General features: G+C 40.2%; 1 protein-coding gene across 1 annotated transcript in view; it reads left to right on the plus strand.

Annotated features, from left to right (window-relative positions):
• The first annotated feature begins 322 nt into the window (after positions 1-322).
• The window catches only part of Mcmdc2 (minichromosome maintenance domain containing 2), a 31,730-nt gene continuing 4,737 nt past the window's right edge, over positions 323-27,315 (plus strand). Inside the window, exons 1-12 of the mRNA XM_075971348.1 lie at positions 323-416; positions 501-631; positions 705-764; positions 4,424-4,619; positions 5,228-5,350; positions 5,465-5,569; positions 8,042-8,167; positions 9,958-10,195; positions 13,735-13,940; positions 20,441-20,607; positions 21,668-21,847; positions 24,508-24,650. Coding sequence (XP_075827463.1) covers positions 323-416; positions 501-631; positions 705-764; positions 4,424-4,619; positions 5,228-5,350; positions 5,465-5,569; positions 8,042-8,167; positions 9,958-10,195; positions 13,735-13,940; positions 20,441-20,607; positions 21,668-21,847; positions 24,508-24,650 — 1,769 coding nt within the window. The remainder of the gene's footprint in view (positions 417-500; positions 632-704; positions 765-4,423; positions 4,620-5,227; positions 5,351-5,464; positions 5,570-8,041; positions 8,168-9,957; positions 10,196-13,734; positions 13,941-20,440; positions 20,608-21,667; positions 21,848-24,507; positions 24,651-27,315) is intronic.

The following is a 27,315-nucleotide window of genomic DNA, read 5'->3' on the forward strand; positions in this document are numbered from 1 at the left end:
TAACTAAATATTTATTAAACTGTTATTTGAGGATGGAAGTATGACTCAGTGGTACATAGTGGTACATGCTTGCTTCTGTGGGGTCTGGGTTTAGTTGGAAGGTTTTGTTTCTCCTTCAAGTGGAAGGATTTAGAGCTGGAAGGTTTACCTAGTTGTATTCTCAACTTTAAGTTTTAAGAATTTGTGAGTTTTATAGAGGTCTTCAAAAGTAAGCTTTACTTTGTTTCTAGGTTTCCTCATTCTTTATATGGGCTTCAGCACTTGTAATCCCTTCCAGCTGTGGTTAACTCGCTAATAACAGAGGAATATCAACAAGGAGACAATGACAAATCTACAAATGAAAGAGGCAGCCCTTGTCTATCTTGACAGAAGTGGGGGCCTTCAAAAGTTTATGGATGACTGCAAGTCCTACGATGGTATGTCAGCAAAGGTGGCTGACAAGAACCTCCGACAAGTTCCCACACATGTCTGTCCTGACTTTCACATTTATGTCTTCACAGATTCAAAACAAAGTTATGCTGTTTATCGGTTCAATGTTTTAGTAAACCCCTCTGATGTTGTCGAATTAGATGCTGAACTTGGAAATCACATTTTACACCATCCCTTAAAAGCTGCTCAAGTTTTTCAATCAGTAAGTTAAGGAAGAAATAATTCCCACATCCAATGGAAATTTTGGTAACTTGTTTGCTCATTTGAAATCATAGGTCTGCTTCGTTGCTGTCAAGACTCTCTCCTTAATTGGACAATTACAGACTGAAACTCAAGTAAGTTTTAATTAACTTGAAGTTTTGGAAACTCAGGTGCGGATTTTCAAAATAACATATAAATTAATGTTTTCACACATTTATTTCACATTTCTGGGGCTGGAAATGGCTCAGCAGTTAAGAGCACTGGCTGCTCTTCCAAAGGTCCTGAGTTCAGTTCCCAGCAATCACATAATGGCTCACAGCCATCTATAATGGGATCTGATGCCCTCTTCTGGCCTGCAGAACACTCAGACATAAAATATAAATAAATAAATATTTTAAAATAGAATACATTTTCCAAAGTTCAATATGCAGTTTTCTGTGTCAGATTTTCTTATTTTTATACATTTATTTGTCATTTTATGCTCATGCTTATCCCATCATTGGTGTCTGTGGGTCAGAGAACAGTGGGGAGCTATCCAGGTTTGCTCTTCTACCCTGTGGGCTCAGGGGATGGAGATGAGGTCAGGCTATCAGTTTGCGCAGTAAGAGCTCTTGCTGCTGAGCCATCCCACAGGTCTGTGCATGTGACGTTCATTGCTGTATCACCATATCTGACAGAACTATGAGAAGGAGGAAGATTTGTTTCAGTGCCACCCACAATCAAGACAGGTCTTCCCATGACTTACCCACCCATGTTCAGGGTAGGTGGCTTCCCATGGTTAATCATCTCCTGATAATACCAGTGTACTCTGTTAATCCCTAGATGCTACTGAATCCAAGTTGACAGCCAACATTAACCACAAATATCTTAGTATGCTTCATCTTTCCCATATAACCTATCACTTTTAAGAGTAAACATTTTTATAACCATTTCAAAAGTAGCCAGAAGTAAAGAAGTTAATACAATGGACCTCCACGTACCTGTCCTTCAGACTCAGTGATACAGTGTATGTGGTCACTGTTGAAATAAGGGCAGCGGGGCTGCGTCCCCGGCACCGGCTGCCAACATGGCTAGCTCTAGCTTATGCCCTGACATAATTACACAGAAACTGTATTCTTTTAAACACCGCTTGGCCCATTATATCTAGCCTTTTCTCGGCTAACTCTCGCACCTGGACTAGCCCATTTCTTATAATCTGTGTAGCCCACAAGCTGGCTTACCAGGAATGATCTTAACCTGCGTCTGCCTGGAGTGGGAGAATCATGGCGACTCCTCGACTCAGCTTCTTTCTCCCAGCATTCTGTTCTGTTTACTCTACCCACCTATGTTTTAACCTATGAGGGCCAAGCAGTTTCTTTATTGCTTAACCAATGAAATCAACAGATAGAAAGATGACCCTCCTCCATCAGGTCACCTGTTTTTATCTGGACTATTTTAAAGCATACCCCAGATGTCATGTATCTCACCCAAGCATGCTTCAGTGTCAGCTTCTAGAACCTGTTGTTTTCTTATGTAACCACAGCGGCATCATCACCTTTCTTGATACCATCTAATATCTAGTCCCCATTTTAATTTTTCCAATTTTTATCTGAAGAGTTTGTTGTTGTTGTTTTGGTATGGTTTTGAGCCCACAAGGCCTGGATCCCCCGACCCTGAAAAGAAAGACAAATCAATATCTAAACAAGGCTTGCACATTGCGGGGGTTTCTTCTGTACAGCTTTCTGAGCCTTCTTCAGCCTGGTGCTTCCTTTTGTAACACTGACTTTTTAAAAGAAGCTGGTTAATTATCCTATAAAATATTATTAATCTGGATCTGTTTAATTACTTTCTTATGATACTTTATGTTATTTCCCAGTGTGTGTGTGTGTGTGTGTGTGTGTGTGTGTGTGTGTGTGTGTATATATAAAATATAAAATAAGACATGACTCTGAGGCTTAGGTCTAGATTCAACTCATTTTAACAACATATTACATGGTGCTATGTATTCCATATCTTAAGAACATAATGGATGTTTCAAGGAATTGTTTATCCCGGCCGTCCTGCTAGCTTAGCCCCGAAATAACCACACAGAAATTGTATTCATTAAACTACTGCTTGGCCCATTAGCTCTAGTTTCTTTTTTTTTTCTTTTGGTTTTTCGAGACAGGGTTTCCCTGTGGCTTTGGAGCCTGTCCTGGAACTAGCTCTGTAGACCAGGCTGGTCTTGAACTCACAGAGATCCGCCTGCCTCTGCCTCCCGAGTGCTGGGATTAATAGCTCTAGTTTCTTATTGGCTAATTCTTACATCTTGATTTAACCCATTTCTATTAATCTTTATATCGCCATGTGGCAGTGGCTTACTGGGAAAGATTCTAACCAGCATCCATCTCAGGTGGAGGATCCATGGCTTCTCTCTCCTGACTCTGCCTTTCTTCCTCCCAGCATTCAGTTCTGTCTTCCCCACCTACCTAAATTCTGCCCTTTCAGCTAGGCCAAGGCAGTTTCTTTATTCATTAACCAATGAAAGCAACATACAAACAGAAGGACCTCCTACACCAAATGGATACCAATCTTAGTGATGTCATAGTTGATCAGTGGTTCAGATGTTACTGTTATGATCCCACCGTTATAAAACTTCTTATCAACTTTCACCTGATGGTTTTTGAATACTGGAACCTATTATTTTGTTAGCAGTTGTATTTGTTTTATTTTTCTAATTTTCCTACCCTTTCTGAATTTATTTTTTTTAAATATTTATTTATTTATTATGTATACAATATTCTGTCTGTGTGTATGCCTGAAGGCCAGAAGGGGGCACCAGACTCCATTACAGATGGTGGTGAGCCACCATGTGGTTGCTGGGAATTGAACTCAGGACCTTTGGAAGAGCAGGCAATGCTCTTAACCTCTGAGCCATCTCTCCAGCCCCCCTTTCTGAATTTATTATCTCAAATTATTCTATAAAAGAAACTGTCTGGCCTGGGGATATAGCTGGGTAAGACAGCATTTGCTTAGCATGGGCAATTTTAGTCTCTAGTGCTGAAAAAAAATGAAAATGAAAATAAATTATTATTTACCATTATTTATTTGGTTACATGAAATAGAATTTGTTTGGAAAAGGGAGGATAAATATTTGGTTATTTTCCTTTTTAAAGTTTTGAAGAGTAATGGCTTGAAAGCAGGTAGTAACTGTAATAATGACCAACATTTCTCCTCTTTTTCTCAACAAGAGGAATTGATGGACTCTTTAGTTTGTCTGCAAGTAAAAGCACTTGTCCCTGAGTGACTACCTGAATTCAATACCTAGGACACACGTGGTAGAAGGAGAAAACTGGTCCCCAGATTGTCTTCTGACCTCCATATGTGTGCTGTGGCATGTGTGTGTGTGTGTGTGTGTGTGTGTGTACAGTAAGTACAATTTGTTAAAAAATTTAAAGAAGATGCCCCAGTGCCATCTCCTGTATTTTCTGTCCCAGACTTGGAATCACTAATTTCCTACTGAAGAGCTCTGATTCCTTAAGTGAGAATTAATACTTTGAGATCACAATGTGGGCACTAAAGTTCCCAGTGATAGCGGGCTCACATTGTTTTTAGTATACATATCCAGAGAATGATTACTTTTACAGGAAAAATAGTTGATTGTAATACTTTTAACTAAAATGCTATAGGATTTGTGTTTTAAACTTCATGTTTTATCTGGTTTAATATTTGGTACATAACAACAATAACAAACTGCATACTGTTCTTACTATATGATAAGGCAAGTCAAATTGGATCACAAGTTTTATTAATAGCCGTTTTTTGTTCTTATCAGATCAGTATTGTGCTGAAGTTAACACACTTACCAGCCCTGCCAAGTTATAGTCTTGACCTTTGTGAGTTTCCACTTAGTTATACATCTCGGAGATTTTATATGATGCAAGGAATTGTGATTGCAATGACAACTGTAACCAAGTACACACAAGGTGCAAGATTCCTCTGCTCAGATGAAGTCTGCCCTCTTTCCAAAGGTCTGTGTTCAAATGGGAAATGAGAAGCCAAACTGTTTCCTACCAAACCATATTTAAATTGGTGACTAATCAAAGTGAAATAAACGGAGATATTTTGGTGTCTCTTACCGCTTTTATGTTTACTGTGCATAATCTTGAAGCAGTCTTTTCCTGCACTCCACAGTTTAGTCAGTGTTACATTATCCTGGAAGAGCGAATGAGAACTGTTTGCTCATGCAGTTTCTGTGTTTGAAGTCTAACCTAGTCAGCCTTTTTTCTGTGAGACTTCTTTCCCACTGACCCTCAAAACTGGTTGAGTTGGATGTTTCCTCTCTCCACTCTGAACTCTGCAAATGATGCCATATACTGAAATTATGTTTCCCAGCCACACACAGAAATTGTGTGTTTAAATGCCCATTTTACTAGTGCCTTAGCACAGTGCTTGGAAAGAAACAGCCGTGTTGCTAGCACTTGGGAGGCTGAGACGGGGTTCATATCTCACCAGGGCTACATGGTGACAACCTATCCAAATAAATAAGTAAAGCATGCAATAAACATTAACTGGTAATTTAAATGATTGAAAATAGCTAAATATGAGAGCAGTTTAGCTCACCACTGTTTTCTTTCAGGATTTCAGTATATAAGAGTCCATGTGCCTGGTGCTACCGAATCTGCAACAGTAAGAAATGACTTTTTGTGTAGTCTGTGCTCATCTTCACTTCAAGAAGACAGAAAATTTAGAGTACTTGGTGGTAAAAAAAAAATTACCATTTTGTGATAATTTTCAAAACAGTCTCTTGTATTTTAATAGGAAACTTAAACTGAATATGTATTCTACTAACAATGTTTTTGTTCTTTACCTTAAGATAAACAGATAGTTGAAATCATTACCACAAAAGCGCTTCATGCTTTTCAAGGAGATTGTAAAAAACAGCCATTTAGGTTTCAGTCACTTAGTATTTTCCTAAGAGGTATGTAAAATTCTGTTTGAATTCACAACAATTTGCTATAAAATATGGAATATTGTTTATGCTCACATATAATCATATTGACAGTTCAAGAATGGAAAGTCACTTTTTTCTTTTATTTATTCTTATTTCATACATTACATTCTGACTGCAGCCTCCCCTACCTAAACTCCTCCCAGTTCCCTTATTTTCCCTACCTCCCCCAGTTCCACTCCTCCTCTGTTTTCCTTCATAAAAGAGCAGGCCTCCCAGGGATATCAGCCAAACACAGCATAACAAGTTACAATAAAACTTGGCACAAACCCTAATATCAAGGCTGGACAAGGTAACCCAATAGGAGGAAAAGGGTCACAAGAGAAAGCAAAAGAGTCAGAGACAGCCCCACTCCAGTCAGCACCAGGGTATGGAAAAAAAAAATCCACAAATGCGGTGAGGGCTAGACTTTTCTAGCTGATGGGTAAATAAGGAATAACATACTTTCTGATGGTAACTTTCTCTTTTACTTCATCTTAAATAATCCTCTCTGAGAATGTCTGTCTCCACACAGCCACATTCTTTACATACAGCTACGTGCCTCTCTTTACATGCATACATCTCCATGCACGTAGCCTAAATGGTGAGAGTTCTCAGACAGAAAGCAAACAGTTGACTGAACCTTGAGCTTGTAACACAAACTGAGGCTGGGACTGTGTGACAAAAGTCAGTTGCTGAGAAAGTTATGGCTACTAAAGTCGCTTCAAGCTCTGACCTTGAATTAGCAAACACCTGGGGAAATGACCTCATGAATTTTTCTCTAGGGGCAACCATAGATATTCATCTCCCGGAGCAACCAGTCTGCTTGGAATTTGTTCTGAAGTCTAAAATTAGCTGTCTTTGTGACCAAGAAAACTATTGCTTTCCTATGTCAGTCTGAATAATGAAAAATATCATAGTGTTATTTCTGTTCACCAGAGTAATACAGATAAAGCAGAAACCACCTGCCTGACCATTCACAGCTATATGTGCCCAATAGATGGAACACATACATGAGATAAACACACACAGTGGGAAAACACCCATAGCAGTTCTTAGGGAAGGAATGAAGTGGCACATGAGAGAAATTACAGACAGGAGCAGTCGGTTTCCACAGCCAGTGACCCCACAGACTTTCCCTAGTGGGTCTGCCCGCAGTGAGTCACTTGTCTGGTAGGTTGGCCTGTTGAGTACTAGTTATCACCTGTGGATTACTCCCACGGCGGCTGTCAGCACCCACTCCAGTAGTCTTTATCAGGAGTTACCAAGTTGCAGGGGCGTGGCCTCTTTATAGTAATGATACCACACTGTTCTATAAGTGTGTACTTTGTGTTCATATTAGAATATGGAGCCAGGTGTGGCAGTGTGTGCCTTTAATCCCATCGCTCAGGGGTACTCGTGAGTTCAAGGCCAGCCTAATCTACACAGCAAGTTCCAGGCCAGCCAGATCTACACAGTGAGACCCCACCTCAAAAGAAATGTATTAAGATATGAACATCATAAAAGAAGAGATTTGGGATTTTGCTGCACATAGTAAATATTTGTTAAAGATGAGAATGACATTTACGTATGGCTATTTACTGAGAACTGATGAATAAGTGCAAGGAGCTAAGTGTCTGCCATGGAGCAGGACATCACTCACAGGATCAGGCACCAAGGGAAGAAGCTAGAGCTGGGACAAAAATGGAGCTTTACCTTTTTCATTGAGCTAAAAATTGAGAAATTAAAAATATTTGTTTAGAGAGATGACTCTAGTAATTCCGCATCCTTTGTTGTGTTTTTTCATTGTTTAGTTAGCTTGAGATGTTTAGTGCTTGTGTTCAGGTGTGAGAGGGGAGGTAAGGGAGAGAAAGGGTGTGTGTGTGTGGTATTTGTAGTATATGTACTTGTTCCTGTGGCCATGTACATGTCAGTACTGTAGATCCTACAAATCTCTCTCTCTCCACCCTGTTCTTGAAACAGGGTCTCTCACAGAATGCGGTGCTCATCCAGTGTGCTAGCCTGGCCCCTGAGCTCCAGGAATTGCCTGCCTCCCCACTAGACCACTTAGCACTGAGGTTACAGGTGTGCTCAGCCCAATAAAGTGCATGGCAGGCATTCTGTGCTGCCGTGCCCAGCTTTTTACATTCTTTAGCATTTAACCAAAAGATGTTTTATCTTATACAGAATGGTATTTTTTCCTCTTGACTGCATTGTAGGTGAATATTTAATTAACCTAGTTTCTGTATCACATGCCTCTTGAAGTTAATTCATATTACTTATAAATGTTAACATACATCAGCAATAAAATGGCCTTGGTTTCCATTGTTGGTCCATTGCATATGGATACCATACTGAACAAAAGTAAATGCTTCACTACTAACTGGGCTACTGAATGGTCACTGTTCCCAGATATGTGAGCTGTACAATGATATGCAATTTTCATTTAGTAAATGCTATTTCTTTTGTGTTTAATAATCACAGATGAACTAGTGAATAAAATGAAAATAGGAAATGAATATAAAATTATTGGAATTCCAGTCTGTATCAAAACTTCACAAACTGCTGTCTGTGTTGAAGCAAATAGTATCACTCCTTACACAGCAAAAGGTAAGCTGAAGCATATATGTTAACATACACGTTAAAGTCCATGAATTCAACAGTGTTGCTTACTTTTGTGCTAGGCTTTTTCCTAAGCAGTAGAAACACAGTAAAACAACATCAGGCTGTCTCCTCCTAATTTATATGGTAGGTGGTCAGACAGGTGGCCACTAAGCCAAGTGTGGGGATACGCACACATGTAACCCCAGCACTTGAGAGGCTGAACACAAGCTTAGACCAGCCTGAGCTGCATAATGAGATGCCACTCAGCTGGAGTCATATAGCAGGGCTCTACCTCCAAATAAAAGACACAAAACTATCCAGTGGAACAACCCTGCATCCGAGTGTCATTAAGGAAGGAAATAATGTAATTACAATCTTGATGGAATTGAGGACCTTTCTTGAACTAAATCTTACATGGACTTTTTGTAAGTTAACAGTGGGAAAACTGTCTCTGACATTTTTCTGAGCATGGTAGTGTATACAGATCTAGTGCTTGGTGGCAGAAGCAGGAGGATCATGAGTTGTAAACTGAGACTGTGCATTTGTTTCCTCTCTGCCCAGACCCAAGTAATCACACAGAAACTCTATTAATTACAACACTGTTCGGCTGATGGCTTGGGAATATTCCTAGCTAGCTCTTACATCTTAAATTAACTCATTTTTATTAGTCCATGTATTGCCATGTGGCTGTGGTGTTCCCTCATTTTCTACATGTCTTGTTTCCTCAGTGACTGGCTGGCTTTACTCTACTAAGCTTAAACATTAGCTAAAACAGCTTTATTCATCAACCAATAAAAGCAATACATATACAGGACATCCCACATCAATGAGTTCTTGGTCAACCTGGGGTACACGTAGTAAGAAGCAGAAACTCTTTCAGGTTACCAAGAGTTAAGAGATTCATTTGTTCAGTAAGTTCAAAGTAACTGCTGTGGTCTGAGGAAGAGATCAGTAAGCACTGCCTTTTTCTTTCCTGAGTCCTGGAAGAGAACAGATATAGGCAAGGGGACTCAAATATCACCTTCCTAACAACCAGTGTCCCTGAACAGCTCCAGCATGATTTAGCATTACCTAACTACAAATGGAGAGCAGCCCTACCTTTTCACTTGCTTCCTGTCTCAAAAGCTCGTTAAATTTGAATAGAGTGGGAAGTTAAGAATCTGCAGTAATAGAAGCCCAACTTGAATTTAAAGGCAACTGAATTCTAGATACTTCAGCTTATCTTGGAGAGAATTCTTAAACAAAAGAAACTCTTGAAGAAAGCAGCATAAATCAATAATTTGGTGATCATTTTCAGAACAAAACTGAAATGTAGGTAGAAAGTGATTTCCTGTGTCTACAGATTTAAGCACTGGTGTGTGACAAGAGTTAGCAGGCCTTCCTGTCCATGGCATGTATGATTAGAGGAGGTCTCTACTGTGAGAGCAGCCCAGGCAGAGAGCCGGGACAGCCATACCGAGCTTCTCTGTCATTTACCATCCTCAGGAGCTGGATAGGATCAGGGTGGAGAAATCTGAGAACGTTACACAGTGTTTTCAAAGAGAATATAAATCCTTCAGAGCACGACACCCAGTGTCTGTGGGCAGGAGAAACACTGTCAAGGGAGAAGGAATGATTTGCCCTAGTTCACAACCATTCGTGTGGGTGCATGCGAGGACTGAGATACAAAATGACGGACAAGCACGACCACCAATCACAGCATAATAAAATTTGAGTATAGTACATTAGAAGAACTGTATCTTAATATTATTTTTGACAAATGGAATCAAATATCTGTCATTTTTATTTTCTTTCAGTTCCTTCAGGAATTAGTGACAACTTTAGATGTCTCCTGTCCTTGACTTCTGCTTCATGTTGGAAATTCACGGCAGTACTTGCCAATGTCTTTGCATCACAGATCATCCCTCCTGGGACTTACAATTTGCTCAAACTCTGTTTGCTGATGAGTCTAGTACAGACAAGCGATGGCAACAGGGACCCACAAGACTGCCTGGATATTTTAATTATAACCACTGACACTCTGCTTGTAGATAGGTAAGATGTGTGCCAGGAAACTCTCAAATTATATATTGCTCTCAGATTGGTGTAAATTCTTTCTACTGATATTACTATGATTATTTAGAATTCATCCGAATACTAAAATGTTTAAATAGTTATTAAGAAAGTTCAAAACTTTTAAAACATGCATTTAGAACTAAAATATTTGGTTTTAATATTTTAAGAACCTAACCTTAAAATTCCAACCATTTCCCCAGTCAGACCTTTACAGATGCGTCCCCAGGCTTCCTTGCCCCACACTCTTTAACTTAGGATTTCACTTTTATCTTCAAATAATCTTCCATCTAGGATTCAGCAGCCATTTTCTTATTTTTCTGACACATTCCATTCAGTGACACAGGTTCCCTATATATTGCTCTGATAATTTATTTCAGTCTTTCTTCCATTTCTTATTACCATAAGATAATTTTCCTGCTCCTTTCTTTTCTTTTCTTTTCTTTCCTTTTCATTTCTTTTTTCTTTTCCAAGACAGAGTTTCTCTGTGTAGTCCTGGCTGTCCTGGAACTCTCACTCTGTAGACCAGGCTGACCTTGAACTCGTAGATCCACCTGTCTCTGCCTCCCAAGTGATGGGATTAAAAGGATGCACCACCACGCCTGTCTAATTTTCTTCTTCTTGAATTGACATTAACAAGTGTTCTCTTCTGAGTACAGTCATCTTGTTCAATGTGTTTTTAGGATTGATTTGCTTGTATGAGTCAGTAGTTTGTCATTTTTATTGAGAAGTCCATTAATATGAGTATGTGCAATGTTTTTATTCTTCTCCTGATGACGGGTTGTGCATGTGTGACTATTATAAATAAACGTCTGACTATTTTAACTTTTTTTGGTGATAGGAATCAACCCCAGGGCTTGGTGTGTAGTAGACAAGCCCTCTACCATTGAGCTGCATGCCCATCCCTGCTGTAACAATTTTTGTGTAATTTTGTGGAATGTTTCATTTTCTTGGATAAAGACCTGGAATAGCATTGCTGGGATGTAAGGTTGATGCACATTTAATTCTATAACAAACCACCAAATGGTTTTCAAAATTGCTTTGGCTATTTTACATTTCCACCAACAATGTAAGGATTCTCTTTGTCTCTATCCTTACCAATATTTGGTGTTGTTGGTCTTTTCTATATGAGCCCTGGCAGCACAAGTGAAATGGTACTCAGGACTCCAGCCAGCATTTCTCTGATGTCTACTGAGTTAAGTTGTTCTTCGTGTGTTTGCTGAGCACTTGCATGTCGTGTTTGTGCTTTCTCACTTTTTAGGTAAGTTGTTTAGATGCACTTCTGTCCCATGAGCAGACTGAGATTTCTTCTCCAAAAGCTTGCTATTTATGGGTTTCCTGAAACATGTCTGTGATGGGCAGACACTTCAACTTTGAGGAAGCCCAATTTATTTTCTCTTAGGTTTCATGTTTTCTGGGTTCCAATTAGGAAAATTTTTGCCTACCTGAAGGTCATGAAAATTTCTTGTTTTCCTTTTAGAAGTATAATATTTTGGCCTCTTGTCAGGTCTCTTCTCTATAATGTGTTCATGTTGTGGCAGGAGTGCACATCCCACAGAGTACACAGTGGGGGGTCAGAGGGCGACTCTGTGGTGTTATCTCCTTGCACCTTAGCATGTGTTCCAGAGATTGAACTTAAGTTGCCAGGCAAGTGTCTTTACCCACCAAACTGTCCGACTGGCCCTTGAGTTAATGTTTGTACGTGGTGTAGAGTGTAGTGAAAATTGATGTTTTTCCCATGCAGTTTCATTAGTTAGAAGACTTTCCTTTCTTTATTTAATGATTCTATTACCATGTTTGTCAAACTAAGTGTAAATCTATTTGAACTTGATTTTCTGTTACATTTTTTTTTGTGTTATACTTAGGCCAGTAGTACACAGTCCTGATTATTCAGTCTTGAAGTCAGGCAAGGCAAAATATTAAGACCTTATCTCAAAATATATAAGATATTTGCAAGGTAATGGTGGCCCAAGCCTTTAATCCCAGCACTCGGGAGGCAGAGGCAGGCAGATCTCTTTGAGTTCGAGACCAGCCTGGTCTACAAAGTGAGTTCCAGGACAGCTAGGGCTGTTAAACAGAGAAACCCTATCTCAAAAAGCCAAGAAAAAAAAAAAAGCTGTATACCACCTCTAAAAATCCTATTTTAAGTAGTTAAAGAGTAGAAATGGGCATTAAAATGTTTTAAAATGAAATAACCTCCCAATGTGATTTAAATATGATCCACAGCTTAGAACCGTTGCTCATTTCAGTTAGAAGTGTTCCTAAGGGCCGGGCGGTGGTGGCGCACGCCTTTAATCCCAGCACTCGGGAGGCAGAGGCAGGCGAATCTCTGTGAGTTCGAGACCAGCCTGGTATACAAGAGCTAGTTCCAGGTCAGGCTCAAAAACCACAGAGAAACCCTGTCTCGAAAAACCAAAAAAAAAAAAAAAGAAGTGTTCCTAAGTCCTCTGTTACATACCCCGCCTAATGTTTAGAGCCTTGTGATGCTGCATCCTCTGAACACATGCTCCGGCATCTGCCTGTCTACATCTAGAACACTACCTGGGTCTTTTCGCATTGCATGTCTGTGTCTGGTCATCATAGATGGTTGTGTCAAAAAGCTACAGTTTTTGTGGTAAGGATTTTAAAGAAGCCACATTAGACAGGCTTTTCACTGCTGTGGTAAGTACACAAGAAAACCAATTCTCAAAAGACAAAAGATTTATTTTTGCTCACAATGTTAGGCTATCATTTACATGTTCCATGCTGTGGACCGATGGTGAGGCACTAGGTGATGGCAAAGAAAACAGCTCAGCTTTCGGCAGACAGGAACTAGAGGAAGAGAGACAGGGAGGGGCCCAAGACATGGTCTATTTTTTCAGGGAATGCCCATAGTGACCCATTTACTTAAGAGGCCCCACCTCCTAAATCTGCTATCATACTGTGGATCTATGGAGGTGAATCCACTGATGAGGTAAGAGCCACCAGGAGCCATGTACTTCACCCCAGCCCATAATCTAACCAACCCCAACACATGAGTGCTTGGAGGATGTCCCAGATTCACCATCACACTAACATTCCTTTCTCAGAATTTGTATTTCAGAGTTGAAGGTATTGAAGCAGTTAACAGTAATATTAAAAACAAAAAAGATGTAGCAGGAGTTGTCATGGTACAGAAATGGCAGGAAAAGTCAAGATAGGACACTGACAAACCTAAGGGACAAATCTGCAGTATATAAAGAAAATAATCTATAAAATGACAATCCAGTTCAAATATTGCCTTCCTATAGCTTTCTCTGATCCCTTTCTTAGAGGCATAATTCTTCCCTCTAGGCATCCCAAGAAGTTATTTTAGAATTATTCCATTGTAAGTTATTTCTCTAAGTCTCTCTACAACGTAAATTGTTCAAATAAAATACCAGCTTTCATATATGTAATGATAGACATTGTATTGAGTTAAATTTAAACAATGTTTCTGACATGTAATGAATTCTGAAAATCAGTTCTTAATTATCATCAATGGATAATTTGTTTTTCCCTAGACTTTTGAATTATAGCATGAATCTTGTCTCCCGTGGTATACGTCACCCTGTCTCTACTGAAGTTTTTCCTACTGTGTCTAGAAATAAATATGGAACTGGAGCAGTGAGCATTCAAGCCGGCAGTGCTCTGCTAGCTAAGGGTGGGGTCTGCTTCATAGGAGACCTGACATCACATAAGAAAGACAAACTCGAACAGCTTCAGTCAGGTAAACAACCCTTTCTCAGATTATTCTTCCTATTTAACCTCACCTTACCACTACCAAGGAGTCATTTAACAGACGAGATGGCACCGCACAGGGCCTAAGAGATAAAAATTAGAAGGAGAAAAAAAAGGCCAGGTGGTGGTGGCGCATGCCTTTAATCCCAGCACTCGGGAGGCAGAGGCAGGCAGATCTCTGTAAATTCAAGGCCAGCCTGGTCTACAGGTCTACAGAGTGAGTTCCAGGACTGGTTTCATAGCTACTGAGAAACCCTGTCTAAGGGGGAGAATTAGGCCAAATGCCATTTCTCACTTCAACTTTAGAAATAAAATAAGAATTTAATTTGCAAATGCATTGTTTCAGCCTTTACTCTGGGTTCTAATACATGACTTTCTTTGGGGCCAATTTTCTTTCTTTTTGTCTTATTGCATTATGTAAGACTTTTAGCACAATGTGAAAAAGAGTTGTTCTGATCTTCAGGTTTCTCACCGTTAAGTGTAATGCCAGCTGTGGGGTGTTTGCTGTTGTTTTAGCTTGAAAACCTATGATGAAGAGATTTTCTTCTATTCCTATTTTGTCAAGACATTTTATTATGAATCAGTGTGGGATTTTGTCAGATCTTGTTTCTTACATCTATTAATTTGATTGTATGGTTTTTCTGCTTTACTCTATTGATGCAGTAGTTTATATTGATTTTGTTTTGGGGTTTTGCTGTTATATTTTATGACTGACTATGAATGTTTTGCTGATCACCACATGTGTGCCTGGGGCTCCCAGAACCCAAAAGGCGGCATTGGATCCCCTGGGACTGGATTTACCGACAGCTGTGAGCCACCATGTTGGTTGTGGGAATAAATCCAGGTGTTCTGGAAGGGCAGCCAGTCTCTTAGCTATGTAGCCATCCCTCAAGCTCCACATTGATTAGTTTTGTATTCTGTACTGGCATAGCTTACTGAGACAGGCCCTGCTTAATCAGAGTGTGAACTTTCTGGAAAGGTGCAAAAGACTTGCCTATGTGTGTCTGGACAGTCCAGCCTACCAAAGAAATCTGCCTTGATGAATAAGTGCATCTCCTAGAGGTCACTGATAGAGCATTTGATGGTTTACAGGCAGCCTCACTCAACCAGAATCACTTCCCCAACTCCTGTTTTACTGAGTTCTAAATTTAAGAAATGCCTCGCACAGGACAGAAGCAAATCACCCCTAGAGAGGAAGTGTGCCTTTGAAATCTCTTGGTTCTTGTCCTTATTGGAAATTTTGAAGGTTTCAGTAAACACTGTCAGACCATGGGAAGGAGGACTTTGTTTAGGGAGAGTCTGACATTCCTGTCAGTGTACAGAGAAGCTACAAAATAGTCTTACTTTAGCGGGTGTATTAGTTACCTGGCCTCTTGCTGCAACACAACACCTAAGAAAAGCAACTACGAAAGGAAGGGTCTGTTTTGGCTCTCAGTTCAGAGTAGGTCCGTCCAGCCAGGGAAAGAAGACGGCAGCTCACGGCAGCACTTTGCATTCATAGTCAGAAAGCAGAGAGGTGTCTATGCTCAGCCTGCTTCCTGTGTTCCTTTCCAGTTACTCAGTTGTGTGCATGCATAAACGTAGTGCTTTGAGTGAGGATGGCCCGGTAGGCTCACACATTTGAATGTGTGGCCCCTGGTTGGTAAACTATTTAGGAAGGATCAGGAGGTGCAGTTTTCTTGGAAGAGGCGTGTCACTTGGGGTGGACTTTGAGGTTTCAACAGGCCAGGCCCAGACTCACACACTCTCCCTTCCTGCCTACTGGCCAGGATGTAAGCTCCCAGCAGGCTTGCCTGCAGCCTGCTGCCATACTCCCAGCCATGAGCGTGGACTAATCCTCTGAAATTGTAAGCCAGCCCCAGTTAAAGCTGCCTTGGTCACAGTGTCCCTTCTCCGCAATAGGACATAACTAAGACATGTGGGATGTGTGCAGAATACAGAAAGTTTCCACAAGTCAGTAATTTCCTCTTAGGCTCAGTGATAGAGTGCATGCTTTTTATAACTTTAGGCTGGGGATGCAACTTAACTGATAGAGAGCTTGCCTAGAAAACCCTAGGTTTGGTCCCCAGCACCACATACAAAAAAATAATTTTTAAAATAGCTTTAACTTTGAAGTTGTATATTGCAAGGAAAGTCAGTGAGATGGAGGAAGCACACCCATGCCACCTTCTTAGAGCACTTGCGGTCTCTGCGAGCCTTCCTGACACAGTCTGCTCTCGCTTTGGTTCTCAGTGACTCTTCATTGGTTGTTGTGAACTGCGGTCTACTCCCTCCCGTCCCCTCACCTTGAGCCGCAATCCACTTGTAGGCAGATTTTTCTTTGGGCCACCAGCTCACAGATAATGACAGTATACTTATGGTTAATTATGAAAGCTCAGCCGATATCTTAGGCTTGTTTTTAGCTAACTCTTTTAACTTAAATTAACCCGTTTCTATCAATCCATGTGCTGCCCCGAGGCTCGCTCACGCCATCTGCACACAGTCCAACCTGATTTCCTGCCTCCTCTGTTCTTCCCATGTCTCCACCCTTCTCCTTCCCAGTGTCCTCCGTGCCTGGAAATCCTGCCTACATATTGGTCATTCAGCTTTTATTAAACCAATCAGAGTGACACTTCTTCACAGTGTTCAAAAGCTATTATTCCACAATATCCAATCCCTTACCCTTCCTTATCATGAATGCAGTTCATATCCTTACCATTCTTGACTGAAAAAAGAGGGTCTGCTGTCCATTTGAATCAAATCATTTCCTACAGAATAGGGATTTTCTATTCTGGACATTTCATATAAATAAATAAATCCTTTAATATCTGGCCATCTGTGGCTGCCTTCTTTAATTTAGCAAAAAATGTAGTTTATTTCATTCATGTCATAACTTGTATCAGTATTTCATTTTTTCAGTTGAGCAAAGTTACTTAAGATAAACATGGTGCAGACACCTATAATCTCAGCACTCTGGGAGCTAAGGTGGAAGGGTCCTGAGTTTAAGACCAGTCTGGGATACATAGTGAGTCTGAGGCCAACCTGAGCTACCTAGAAAGACTCTTCTAGAAACCATACAAAAATGATGGTGAGATGGCTCAGAGGGTAAAGGTGCTTGATACCAGCTCAGTGACCTGGGTTTGATACCTAGGAACACATGCTATAAAGAGGGAACTGACTCCCTCAAGTATTCCTCTGACTTAAACACACAAACTATGACCTGCACATAAGCGTGCTTGAGTGCACACACACACATACACACACACACACACACACACACACACACCTAAATGAATACATAAAAATGAATACATAAATGTAAATTTAAGAAATACAAAAATATACATTCCTTAGGAGCTGCCATTTCAATCTTTTTTGTTTTGTTTTGTTTTTCGAGACAGGGTTTCTCTGTAGCTTTTGATTCCTGTCCTGGAACTAGCTCTTGTAGTCCAGGCTGGCCTCGAACTCACAGAGATCCACCTGCCTCTGCCTGCCGAGTGCTGGGATTAAAGGCGTGCGCCACCACCGCCAGGCTGCCATTTCAATCTTTGTACAATCTTACGGCATTAGGTCTGTGGTCATTTGGAAATGGCCACCATGAGCTCACTCAGATATTTGGGAGTCTGCTTCTCAGTTGATGGACAGTTGGGAAGGATTGGGGGGTGTTGCCTTGCGGGAGGACTGTGTCACGGGAGTAGGAGTTCAAATGCCAGTGTGAGCCCCAGTCTTGCCCTCTCTGCCAGCTGCCTTTGGATTAGGACCTAAAGCTCTCAGCTACTCTCCAGCACCGTGCCTGCCTGTGTGCTGCCATAGCAACCAACCCCCTGAGAGTCTAGGAAAGCCCTAATTAAACGCTTCTTTTTTACAAGAGTTGCCTTCACAGCAACAGACACTGAGTAAGACAAAGTACATTCATAGTCTTGTGCATCTATTTTCACCCTTCATTTCCAGAATGGTTTGATCGCCCCAAATACAAACTCTATACTCATTAAATGATAACTAACTACCTATTCTCCCAGACACTAGCCCCTGATAATATCATTCCATTTTCTGTCTTTGTGAACTTGTCTATTAATAGAATTCATTCTTTGGATGAATGTATTGACAGATACAATATATTGCTATATTCACTTTATGCATATTGTGAATTATTCACTATGGTTATTTGTCTTAGTTACTTCTCACTTGGCATAATAAAATACCAGACCAAGACAACTTAAAACGAAGCATTTAATTTGTAGCTTATGATTGCAGAGGGTTAGAGACTATAGCCATCATGTTGGGAAGCCTCTAGGGACTGTTCTCATCTAAACCACCACAGTACTAGTGTACAAATGCTTGTTTGAGTTCTAGACTTGGCTCCTTTGAATATATCCAAGAGTGGAATTGCTGGATCACTTTTTGGTTAACCATAGATAGAACTGTGTTAAGAGGGAAAACATCAATTGTACATTCCAACCAGTAATGCATAAGTGCTATGCTTTTTCTACATCACTCCTATTACATCTTATTTGTAATGTTCTAAGAAAAAAAGTATAAATATAAATATAAACCTACATATAAAATACATTTAAAGGTAAGCTGTTCATAGTTGTACCTTTAATAGAAGTATTTTTCCTGCTTTTTAACAGCATGCTAGCTTTGCTTTACACTGGGCTCCACAAATTTTATAACTAGTTCTGCCTACTAGAATGGCAAAAAAAAGCCGGGCGGTGGTGGCGCACGCCTTTAATCCCAGCACTCGGGAGGCAGAGGCAGGCGGATCTCTGTGAGTTCGAGACCAGCCTGGTCTACAAGAGCTAGTTCCAGGACAGGCTCCAAAACCACAGAGAAACCCTGTCTCAAAAAACCAAAAAAAAAAAAAAATAGAATGGCAAAAAAAGAAATTCAACAGTTGACAAGAAAAACTGTTGAGATGTGGAACCTCTGAGTTCTTGTGTATTGTTGGGGGAGTAGCAAGTAGTGTAATCATTGTGAAAATTGCGTAGGCAATTTCTATTAGGTTAAATATTTACAATTCACGATAAAGAAAAGTATAACGTGATAGCCATGACTTGAATGGGTTGAGACCACCTACGAGAGTAACAAACCACACTTCTGGGTCTGTCTGGAAGTCACTCCAGAGAGGATAAATTAAGGAAGAAGGACTAACCCACTTCCCCTGCAGCTAATACGCACAGATCTCTCTCTCTTCTTGACTACGGTGAAGTGAGTCAATGTATCCATCATGTCCTCCCCTCCATGGTGGACTAAAACCTCTAGAACAACAGCCAAATGAGTCTTCTCTTGAAGTTATTTGTATCAGTTTTTTTCATAGTTACAGAAGTCTAACATATGAACACAAAAGAAATGAGCCGGGCAGTGGTGGTGCACGCCTTTAATCCTAGCGCTCAAGAGGCAGATGCAAACAGATCTCTGTGAGTTCGAGGCCAGCCTGGTCTACAAAGCAAGTTCCAGGACAGCTAGGACTGTTACACAGAAACCCTGTCTAGGGAAAGAAGAAGAGGAGGAGGAGAGACCATTAAATGAATTAAAAGATTAATTTGAAATCCATTTGGGATTTCAAATGGATTTCAAATTTACAATCCTAAAAAATAAGATTAAAGTGTTGATTGGTTGTTTTGAAGTGTGAAGGAAGGATAAAAGTATGAGTAGGGTATTTCTAGATTTTGTTTGGGTTTTAAGTGGGACAGGGCTTTGATGACTTTGGTTTGAAATACACTTGTCACAGATCATATTCTTTGTCTTCTGACATTTCCTGATGAATGGACTGTTTTCTATCATTTTTTCTTTTTTTTTTAATTTTTATTTATTATGTATATAGTGTTCTGGGCACCAGATCTCATTATAGATGGGTGTGAGCCATCATGTGGTTGCTGGGAATTGAACTCAGGACATCCAGAACAGCAGTCAGTTCTCTTATCCTCTGAGCCATCTCTCCAGCCCCCTTTCTATCATTTTTTAAACACATAAAAGGACATTTACTGAGCTGGGAATGTGGCTCAGTTGAGTCTATGCCTAGCACATACACAGCCCTGCTTTCTGTCTCAGGCACTGTACATTGTGCTTGGTGGAGGAAGGAGGATCCAAGTTCCAGATTATCCTCCACTCTAGGGCGAATCTGAGAGCAGCCTGGTCTAATGAAAGCCTGTTGTGAGGGTCCTAGTCCTCTGCCTGTTCCACCCAAATGCCCAACCACAGTTCTGGCTTGTGCTCTCGACTGGTGATTCTCAGACAAATAGCTCATATACAGACATAATTTTCAAATAGTTTTCTTACCTTGTTCTTTTTTATGGTCATTGCTCTAATTTTAGTACTATCCTGTAAAGCAATCAAATTTACTTGTGTCTTCACTATCTGTTTAGATAATAAAATTCCGCATGACGATGATTTGTGAACATATAGGATATCTCCTAGCATGACAAAAGCGTAAGAGGTTGACGGTAGCAGCTGCTAGTGTGTGCTGGCAGCACTGACACCTAGGTAACGTGCTCCCGTCTTCTGATGCAGCTTTGGAGAGCAGAAGCACCACAGTCTTCATCCCAGGAAAGAAGTTTGGGGATGATATCGACCAGCAGATGACTTTCCCTGTTCAGTGCAGTTTTTGGTCTTTTGTTGATATGGATTCATCTTCAAGGAGAACTGTGCAGAAAACCAGTGCTCCGATTGGTCAGATGGTAAGGACTCTGAATGTTTTACTGTGAGAATATTGTTGAGGAGGCCACCTTCCTGTAATCCTAGAATGTGAGGCATGGAAGCAGGAAGAGTACAATTCAAGGTTATCCTCATCTACATAGTGAGTTTGAGGCCATCCTGGTCTACACGAAACCCTGTCTCAAAAAAAAAATGCTTTTAAATGTTTCTCAGAGAACTGTTAGTCTGTCTTCATATTCTCCCCTTCCTACCTCTTCCTTCTTAGGCATCTTCCTCTTCTTCATCCTCATTTCCAGGTAAGGCTTCACTAGATAACCAAGGCTGTGCCGTAACTCATTGTTCAGCCCAGAATAACCTCAAACTAGGAATCCTGTTGGACGATGAGAGCTGGGGTGCAGGCATGCACTCTTATATCCAGCAATATGACTTCAGAATGCTTTTGTTATTAATGCGTTTATATACTTTTACTAGAAATTACAACTGAATAATGATTCAATTGTTTAATAATAGTTTTAATGTTTGTTTTTGTTTTATCTGAGCGACATCTCCACCCCTGAGTTTTCAGTCATGCAAATTAGATGTCTAGTCAGTAGACATTTGTGTTTGAATAGTGAAGTCCTGGGGGATGGGGGGGGGGAGGTCAAGGTTGGCCCAGATGTCTTCCTCAATTGCAGTCTACCTTAGTTTTTGAGACAGAGTTTCTCTGGAACTCCCCAGTTTAGCTGACTGTCTCTCCAGCAAGTTCAAAGGCCGTTCCTTCCTCCCCAGCACTGAGAGTCCAGGCCCCTGCTGTGGCACTCAGCCTTTCTGGTGGATTCTGGGGGACAGAATTCAGCACCCTCATTCAGCAAGCACTCTACCAACTGTGCCCCCGGAGGGTTTAATAAACAATATATAATAAATACTCAATAAGGACGTTCTTAAAAAGTTGCTTTCCACAAGTTTCACGTTTTTTCAGAAGTTGCTTTAAACTCTAGTTAATAATGAAATAATCCTTGCATAAGTTAAATAGTATAGGAATCTATTGGGTTAACTATTTCCAGCTAGTTAGCTTATTGTTTGCCCTACCTTTGGTGTATACAGGATTGCAGTTTGATTCCAGCTAATCTTGTGGAGGCATTTGGATTGTTGATTAACTGCAATGAATCATCTCCTTGCCACCCACTTCTTCCCACTGTGCAACATACTTTAAAGAAAGCTATGGATCCCGAGGGGTTGCTTTATTTAGCTTCTAAAGAGTTCACAACTGAAGATTTTCAAAAGGTAAAGGTAGATAAAATGCTTATCCAGAATTCCCATTTCATTGATTCTCAATTTATCCATTTTTAATTTTTACATTTATTTGTTTATATAGTGTGTGGGGGCACAAGTGTACCCCAGTGTACACCAAGGTCAGAGAGTAACTTGTAGACTGCCGTTCTCTCCTTCTACCCCGAAGCTTCTGATGGTCAGGCTCAGCAGCAAGTGCCTCTACTCACTGAGCCTTCCTCAGCCCCATTTCTTAATTGAAATAGAAGGTTACTTGAGCATCATCTTTTTCTTCTTCTAGGATTTTGTTTATCTAGTTGGTTTTTGTTTTATTTAATCTTGAGACAAGGTTGTATGTAATCTAGGCTGGCTTGGAACTCACTATGGTAGCCAAGGGCAGCCTTGAACTTGATCCTTCTGCTTCTGCCTCTCAAGTGCTAAGATTACAGGCATTTGCTACCATGCTTAGCTGGTGTTCTTTTGGACCAGCTTGCTTCCAGATTTTGAACATTTTAAGTACATTGTCTAGAAAAAAAATTAACTGACCAGCTGTGTGAGGAAACTTTAATGTTAAGCTTATTATTTCTACTACTATCCCAATATCTATAGCTTTAAAAAGATCAATGTTGCAGGCCGTGGTGGCACATGCCTTTAATCCCAGCACTCAGGAAGCAGAGACGTACAGATGGATCTCTGAGCTCAAGGTCAGTCTTGTCTATAGAGTGAGTTCTAGGACAGCCAGGGCTACACAGTGAAAGCCTGTCTCAAATAAATAAATAAAAATCAATGTATTAAAATAGAATATTTCTATAGAAAGTTAAGCTAGTCCATGTAAACATACGTATTCACATTTCATGCCTGTGGAGTTTCCTTTTAAAGAATCTATTAACTGAGAAAGAACCAAGATCCGTGACCCGTTTAGGGGACAACTTAAGTACTGAGCTTTCATTGCTCTAAATATATATGGAATTCAGAATAAAATATGAATATAGAATGCAAGAATACTTTAGGAAAAAGATGAGAATTTAGTTGGACATTAAGAAATATCTTAAAAGTTTTATAGTAAGAATAATGTGTTTTAAGCAGAAATGAACAATAAAAGCAAAGACATAGAAGTAGAAATTAATATATTTGGGAAGGTGTGAGAAAATTGGCTTGCCTGGAGAAAAAAAGTATTATGGAATCTTAGGGCTTTAGCAGTTTGCAGAAAGTCTGTGAGGCTCAGATAGAAGAGAACAATTGTGAATATTATACTATTATAAAATAGTATAAAAATGGAAATCTATGTGCTGCACAGATCAAAGAACATAAAATTTGCTGAGGACTGGGGATGTAGAGAAGAAAGGGTTTGGTGCCTAGTGTGTGATAGAAAGTGTTCTTCTGTCATTGTCTCAGGGAGGGAGGAAGCAAGGCTAGGCAGAGGTTAGAGCCCAGCTGTGTGGCCTGCCGAGTGCTGGCCTCTGCAAGCCAACAGGAAGCTCTGAAGCTGAAGGCACCCCTCAGAGTTGTTAGGGGGACTTCATGAAGTCACCCTTAACTTGTGCATTCATTGGATTTATGATGTGGGCTGTCCTGAAGCAGTTCCTGCAGGGGCTGACATCTGGAAGAACACTCCTGGGACAATAAATCCTTTCTGAAAGACAATAGAGGTGACATCACCATGCCACTGTAGAGTAAAACAGAGAGGGCTACTGTGTTGTCATCATCCAGTTCTGAGGCCTGGAGAAAACTGCAGAGCAAAGACTAGATGCATCCAGCCCAGGATATAGCCGTGTGCTTCTTAAAATAGAGAAAACGGGGTGCTGATGTAGCCCAGCAGTACAGCCCTTTCCTAGCTGGGTATGGCCCAGGGTTCAAACCCCACAATACCAGAAAAACCAGGTGTAATTATAGTTAATAGCATCCTAGTAGTGGTTGATGTTTCCTTTAGGTCTTATGAATTTAAAAAAAGAAGAAAACAGCTAAGATAGTAAAGTCAACAAAAAATCTGAAAATTATGTGATAAAGTAAGGATTTAAAGACCTGAGAATTATAGACAAAGAAGAGCAAGCAGGACTGAGAAGGACAGTCTTAACTGTTGTGTTTTAGAATCATTCTCTGGCCATGGAGGTGGCTCGGCTTGCTGTCCAGCCTGACCACCTGAATTCAGTGCCCAGAACACGACACTCAAGCCAGGACACATGCACGCTACCCACATCCTCAATATATACGTCAACTTTTCAAAAAGAATTATTCTCTGCTCAGATCTGCCTGAGTCATCAGGACTTACCTTTATTGTAGTAACACGGTACCACCTCAGTGGTGGGGATGCAGTAGTCATAAGGAAAATGAGAGAAAGGTATGAAGAAATAAACTGCCTAGGAATTTAGCATTCAAAAGAGACATGAGCTCCAGGGAGAATTTTCTCCCATGGGAGCACAAAAGTCATCCAGTCGTTCAGCCCAGTGCATAGCAGACTCCTGCACTATGAGAGAGGCTATTCTAGATAAGCTTTCATAGCTCTTACAAGCAGAAGGGAATGACTTAAAGTCCTTAATGACTTGGAAATGGCCCAGATATTTATTTATATTTGATGTAAAGCTTACAGAAACTTAAAAATCGGATGTCATACACTTTGGAATTATGAATCCATAATAAAACTAAATCTCTTTAATTTTTTTATATTTTTAACTTAGCTCCTGGCTTTTGCACAGAATTTGAATATAGAATTCAGCTTGGAGGCAGAACGAATGATTCACGGCTATTATCTAGCGAGTCGCAGAATCAGAGCAGACTCTATACAGGGGTCAAAGCTGTCAGCATCTGCATTAAAATACTTGTAGGTATTCAACCCGGATTGTATGACCAAAATTGACTTCTAAATATGAATTTAATTAACTTACTTGTTTTTTTGTTTCTCTGTTTGATTTATAGTTGGTTGGTTGATTATTTACTTTGTTTCAGAAGAATTTAAGATGACTTAATGACTTCCTTTGTTATATTTTAAGTCATTTGCACCACTAATAATTCCTTTCCCTAAATTGTTTTTATTGGATCCTCCGTACGAGATATGCCTGAAAAAAGTCCAACGACTTCAATGTAAATGATTGCTTTTTAATATGGTTGTTTGTGTTCCAAGTATGTTATAGTTGGGTCTAAAGAAACTTTCCTATTAAGTAATTTATTTAATATTCATATGTGCATATAATGTGTTTGGCTCCAATCCACCTCCATTCCCCCTCCTCCAACTCCTCCCTTCCCCATACAGACACTACACTGTTCCTTGCACCTCTGTGTATTTATTTATGTATTTAGCATGGTGTCAAGGACGGAACACAAGACCTTCACATGCAAGCAAGCACCCTACCACTAAGCCATATTCCCAGCCTTGTTCCTTGTACTTTAAAACACTTTAGTAAATATGCTGCTATTTTTTAAGAAGTGAATAATGAATAATTCTTGTTATAAAAATTTATGAACATCACAAAATCTAAAATGAGTAATGCATGCTCCTAACACTATCTATACCTAGCTGTCTACCCAGAGATAAAATCATAGTTAACAGTAGGGTTTTTGTTTGTTTGTTCACTTGTTTTTCAAGACAGGGTTTCTCTGTAGCTTTTGGAGACTGTCCAGAAACTAGCTCTTGTAGACCAGGCTGGCCTCGAACTCACAGAGATCTGCCTGCCTCTGCCTCCTGCGTGCTGGAATTAAAGGCATGCGGCACCATCACCCAGCCTGTTAACAATTTTAATGAATACTTCCAGAAGTTATTTTTTTAAATATCAGCATAGGCTGAAGATGTAGCTCAGTCAGTAGAGTGTTTACCTAGCATGCACAAGTTCCTGGGTTCAGTCCCCAATCCCACCTAGAGTGGGTGTGGTACACACCTATAATCTAAACTCTAAGAAAATGGAGGCAGGATGTCGTCCCAGCTACTGAGTGAGCTAAGGCCAGACTATGCTAGGTAAGACCTGATCTCAAAATAAATAAATAACAGCAAATATACAAATACATTTTTTAAATGTGTGTGAGGGTGTGTGTGCTCACATGTAGAAGCCAGGGAACAGGCTCAGGTGTCATTCCTCAGATACCACCCACCTTGTGTTTGAGATGGATCTTGCCCTGGCCTGGCACTCACCAAGTAGGCTGAGGTGGCCGGCCAGCAGTCCCCAGGGATTGGCTGGTCTCTGCCTCTCACTGTTTGGAATTACAATCCTGTGCCACCAGACTCAGCTTTTCACACTGCTTCTGGGACTTGAACTCAGGTATTTGTGTTTGTCCAGCAAGCACTTTACCCACTGAGCTCCCTCTCTAGGCATGTATGTGAGTGTGTACATGTGTGTCTGCACATTGGTGTGTGTGTGTGTGTAAATATGTATGGGGGGCAGCAAGGAGGCCAGAGGTGATGTCAGGTGTCAGTCACTTTCAGAGACTCTGAACGTGGAGCTCACTGACTGGACTAGACTAGCTGCTGAGCAAGCTCCAGGGAGCCTCCCTTCTTCCTTCCTTAGCAGCACCGGCTTCTTCACGTGGGTGCTGTGGGCCCTCAGGCTGTGGGGCAGGCACTTCAGCAAGACTGAGCTCTCTCTCCAGCTCATTCAAATCAGTATGTCGAAAACAAACAGAAACAGGCAAATATATTTTATATTGACAATAGGTGCATTCTGTTTGCCCAAATGAAATTATACTTTTAACAGTCCTACCAGTCACACTGTGTTGTGATATGTGGTATTATGATGTGACTTTAGTATAATTTATAGTCCCTTTTTGATAGGCCATTATTTCACTCGATATAGTAAAATACAATCTCAAATTATAAAGATCAAAAGTAAAATAATCCAATAAACAAATTAATGCAGTATTTTGTTATAACTGCAAAATAAAGTAAAATACTGTGTAGACAGCACCAAGAACGGATCTACAAGAGATGGATAAGTTTAATCACTTTCTTCAATTATATTATTTAAATAAAGCTGAAAATGCAAGAGGTAAGTCAAAGTAAAAATCAAATCCTTAATAAAAGTTTCAAATACTAATCAGCAGTATGTAATAAAGTCATAGTTATAATACTCAGACAAACGATGCTCTATCAGTTTTGGAAGTTCCGATATCTCATGTTGTCTTTTGTCTGTAGTAAAAGATACTCTTTATTTAAACTTCTATAACTTACTTTAAAATGACTATTTTGATCAAAAGTCAGGCAGGGTTAATTTTAATATAATGCAACTTTTTCCTATTATATGGACAAGTACTGAGAGTGGAGAGGGGTTTTATGGACTTGCACGGTAAGAGCCCTCCTACCCCGAAGAGTCCTGAGCCTTCAGTCCCTCTTCTATAGAATAGCCATCTCTCCTTTTGTGAGGGTTCCACATGTGCATTCGGGATTTTGAATGAGAACATTAGGGTTACAATAATCAGATATATTTTAAGCTACATTGAGAGACCATCACAGATTTGAATTATGATCTTCATCTATCAAGAGAAAGGTTAGTAGAATAAAC

The sequence above is a fragment of the Microtus pennsylvanicus genome, chromosome 5 (assembly GCF_037038515.1).
Source record: "Microtus pennsylvanicus isolate mMicPen1 chromosome 5, mMicPen1.hap1, whole genome shotgun sequence".
Lineage (NCBI taxonomy): Eukaryota > Metazoa > Chordata > Mammalia > Rodentia > Cricetidae > Microtus > Microtus pennsylvanicus.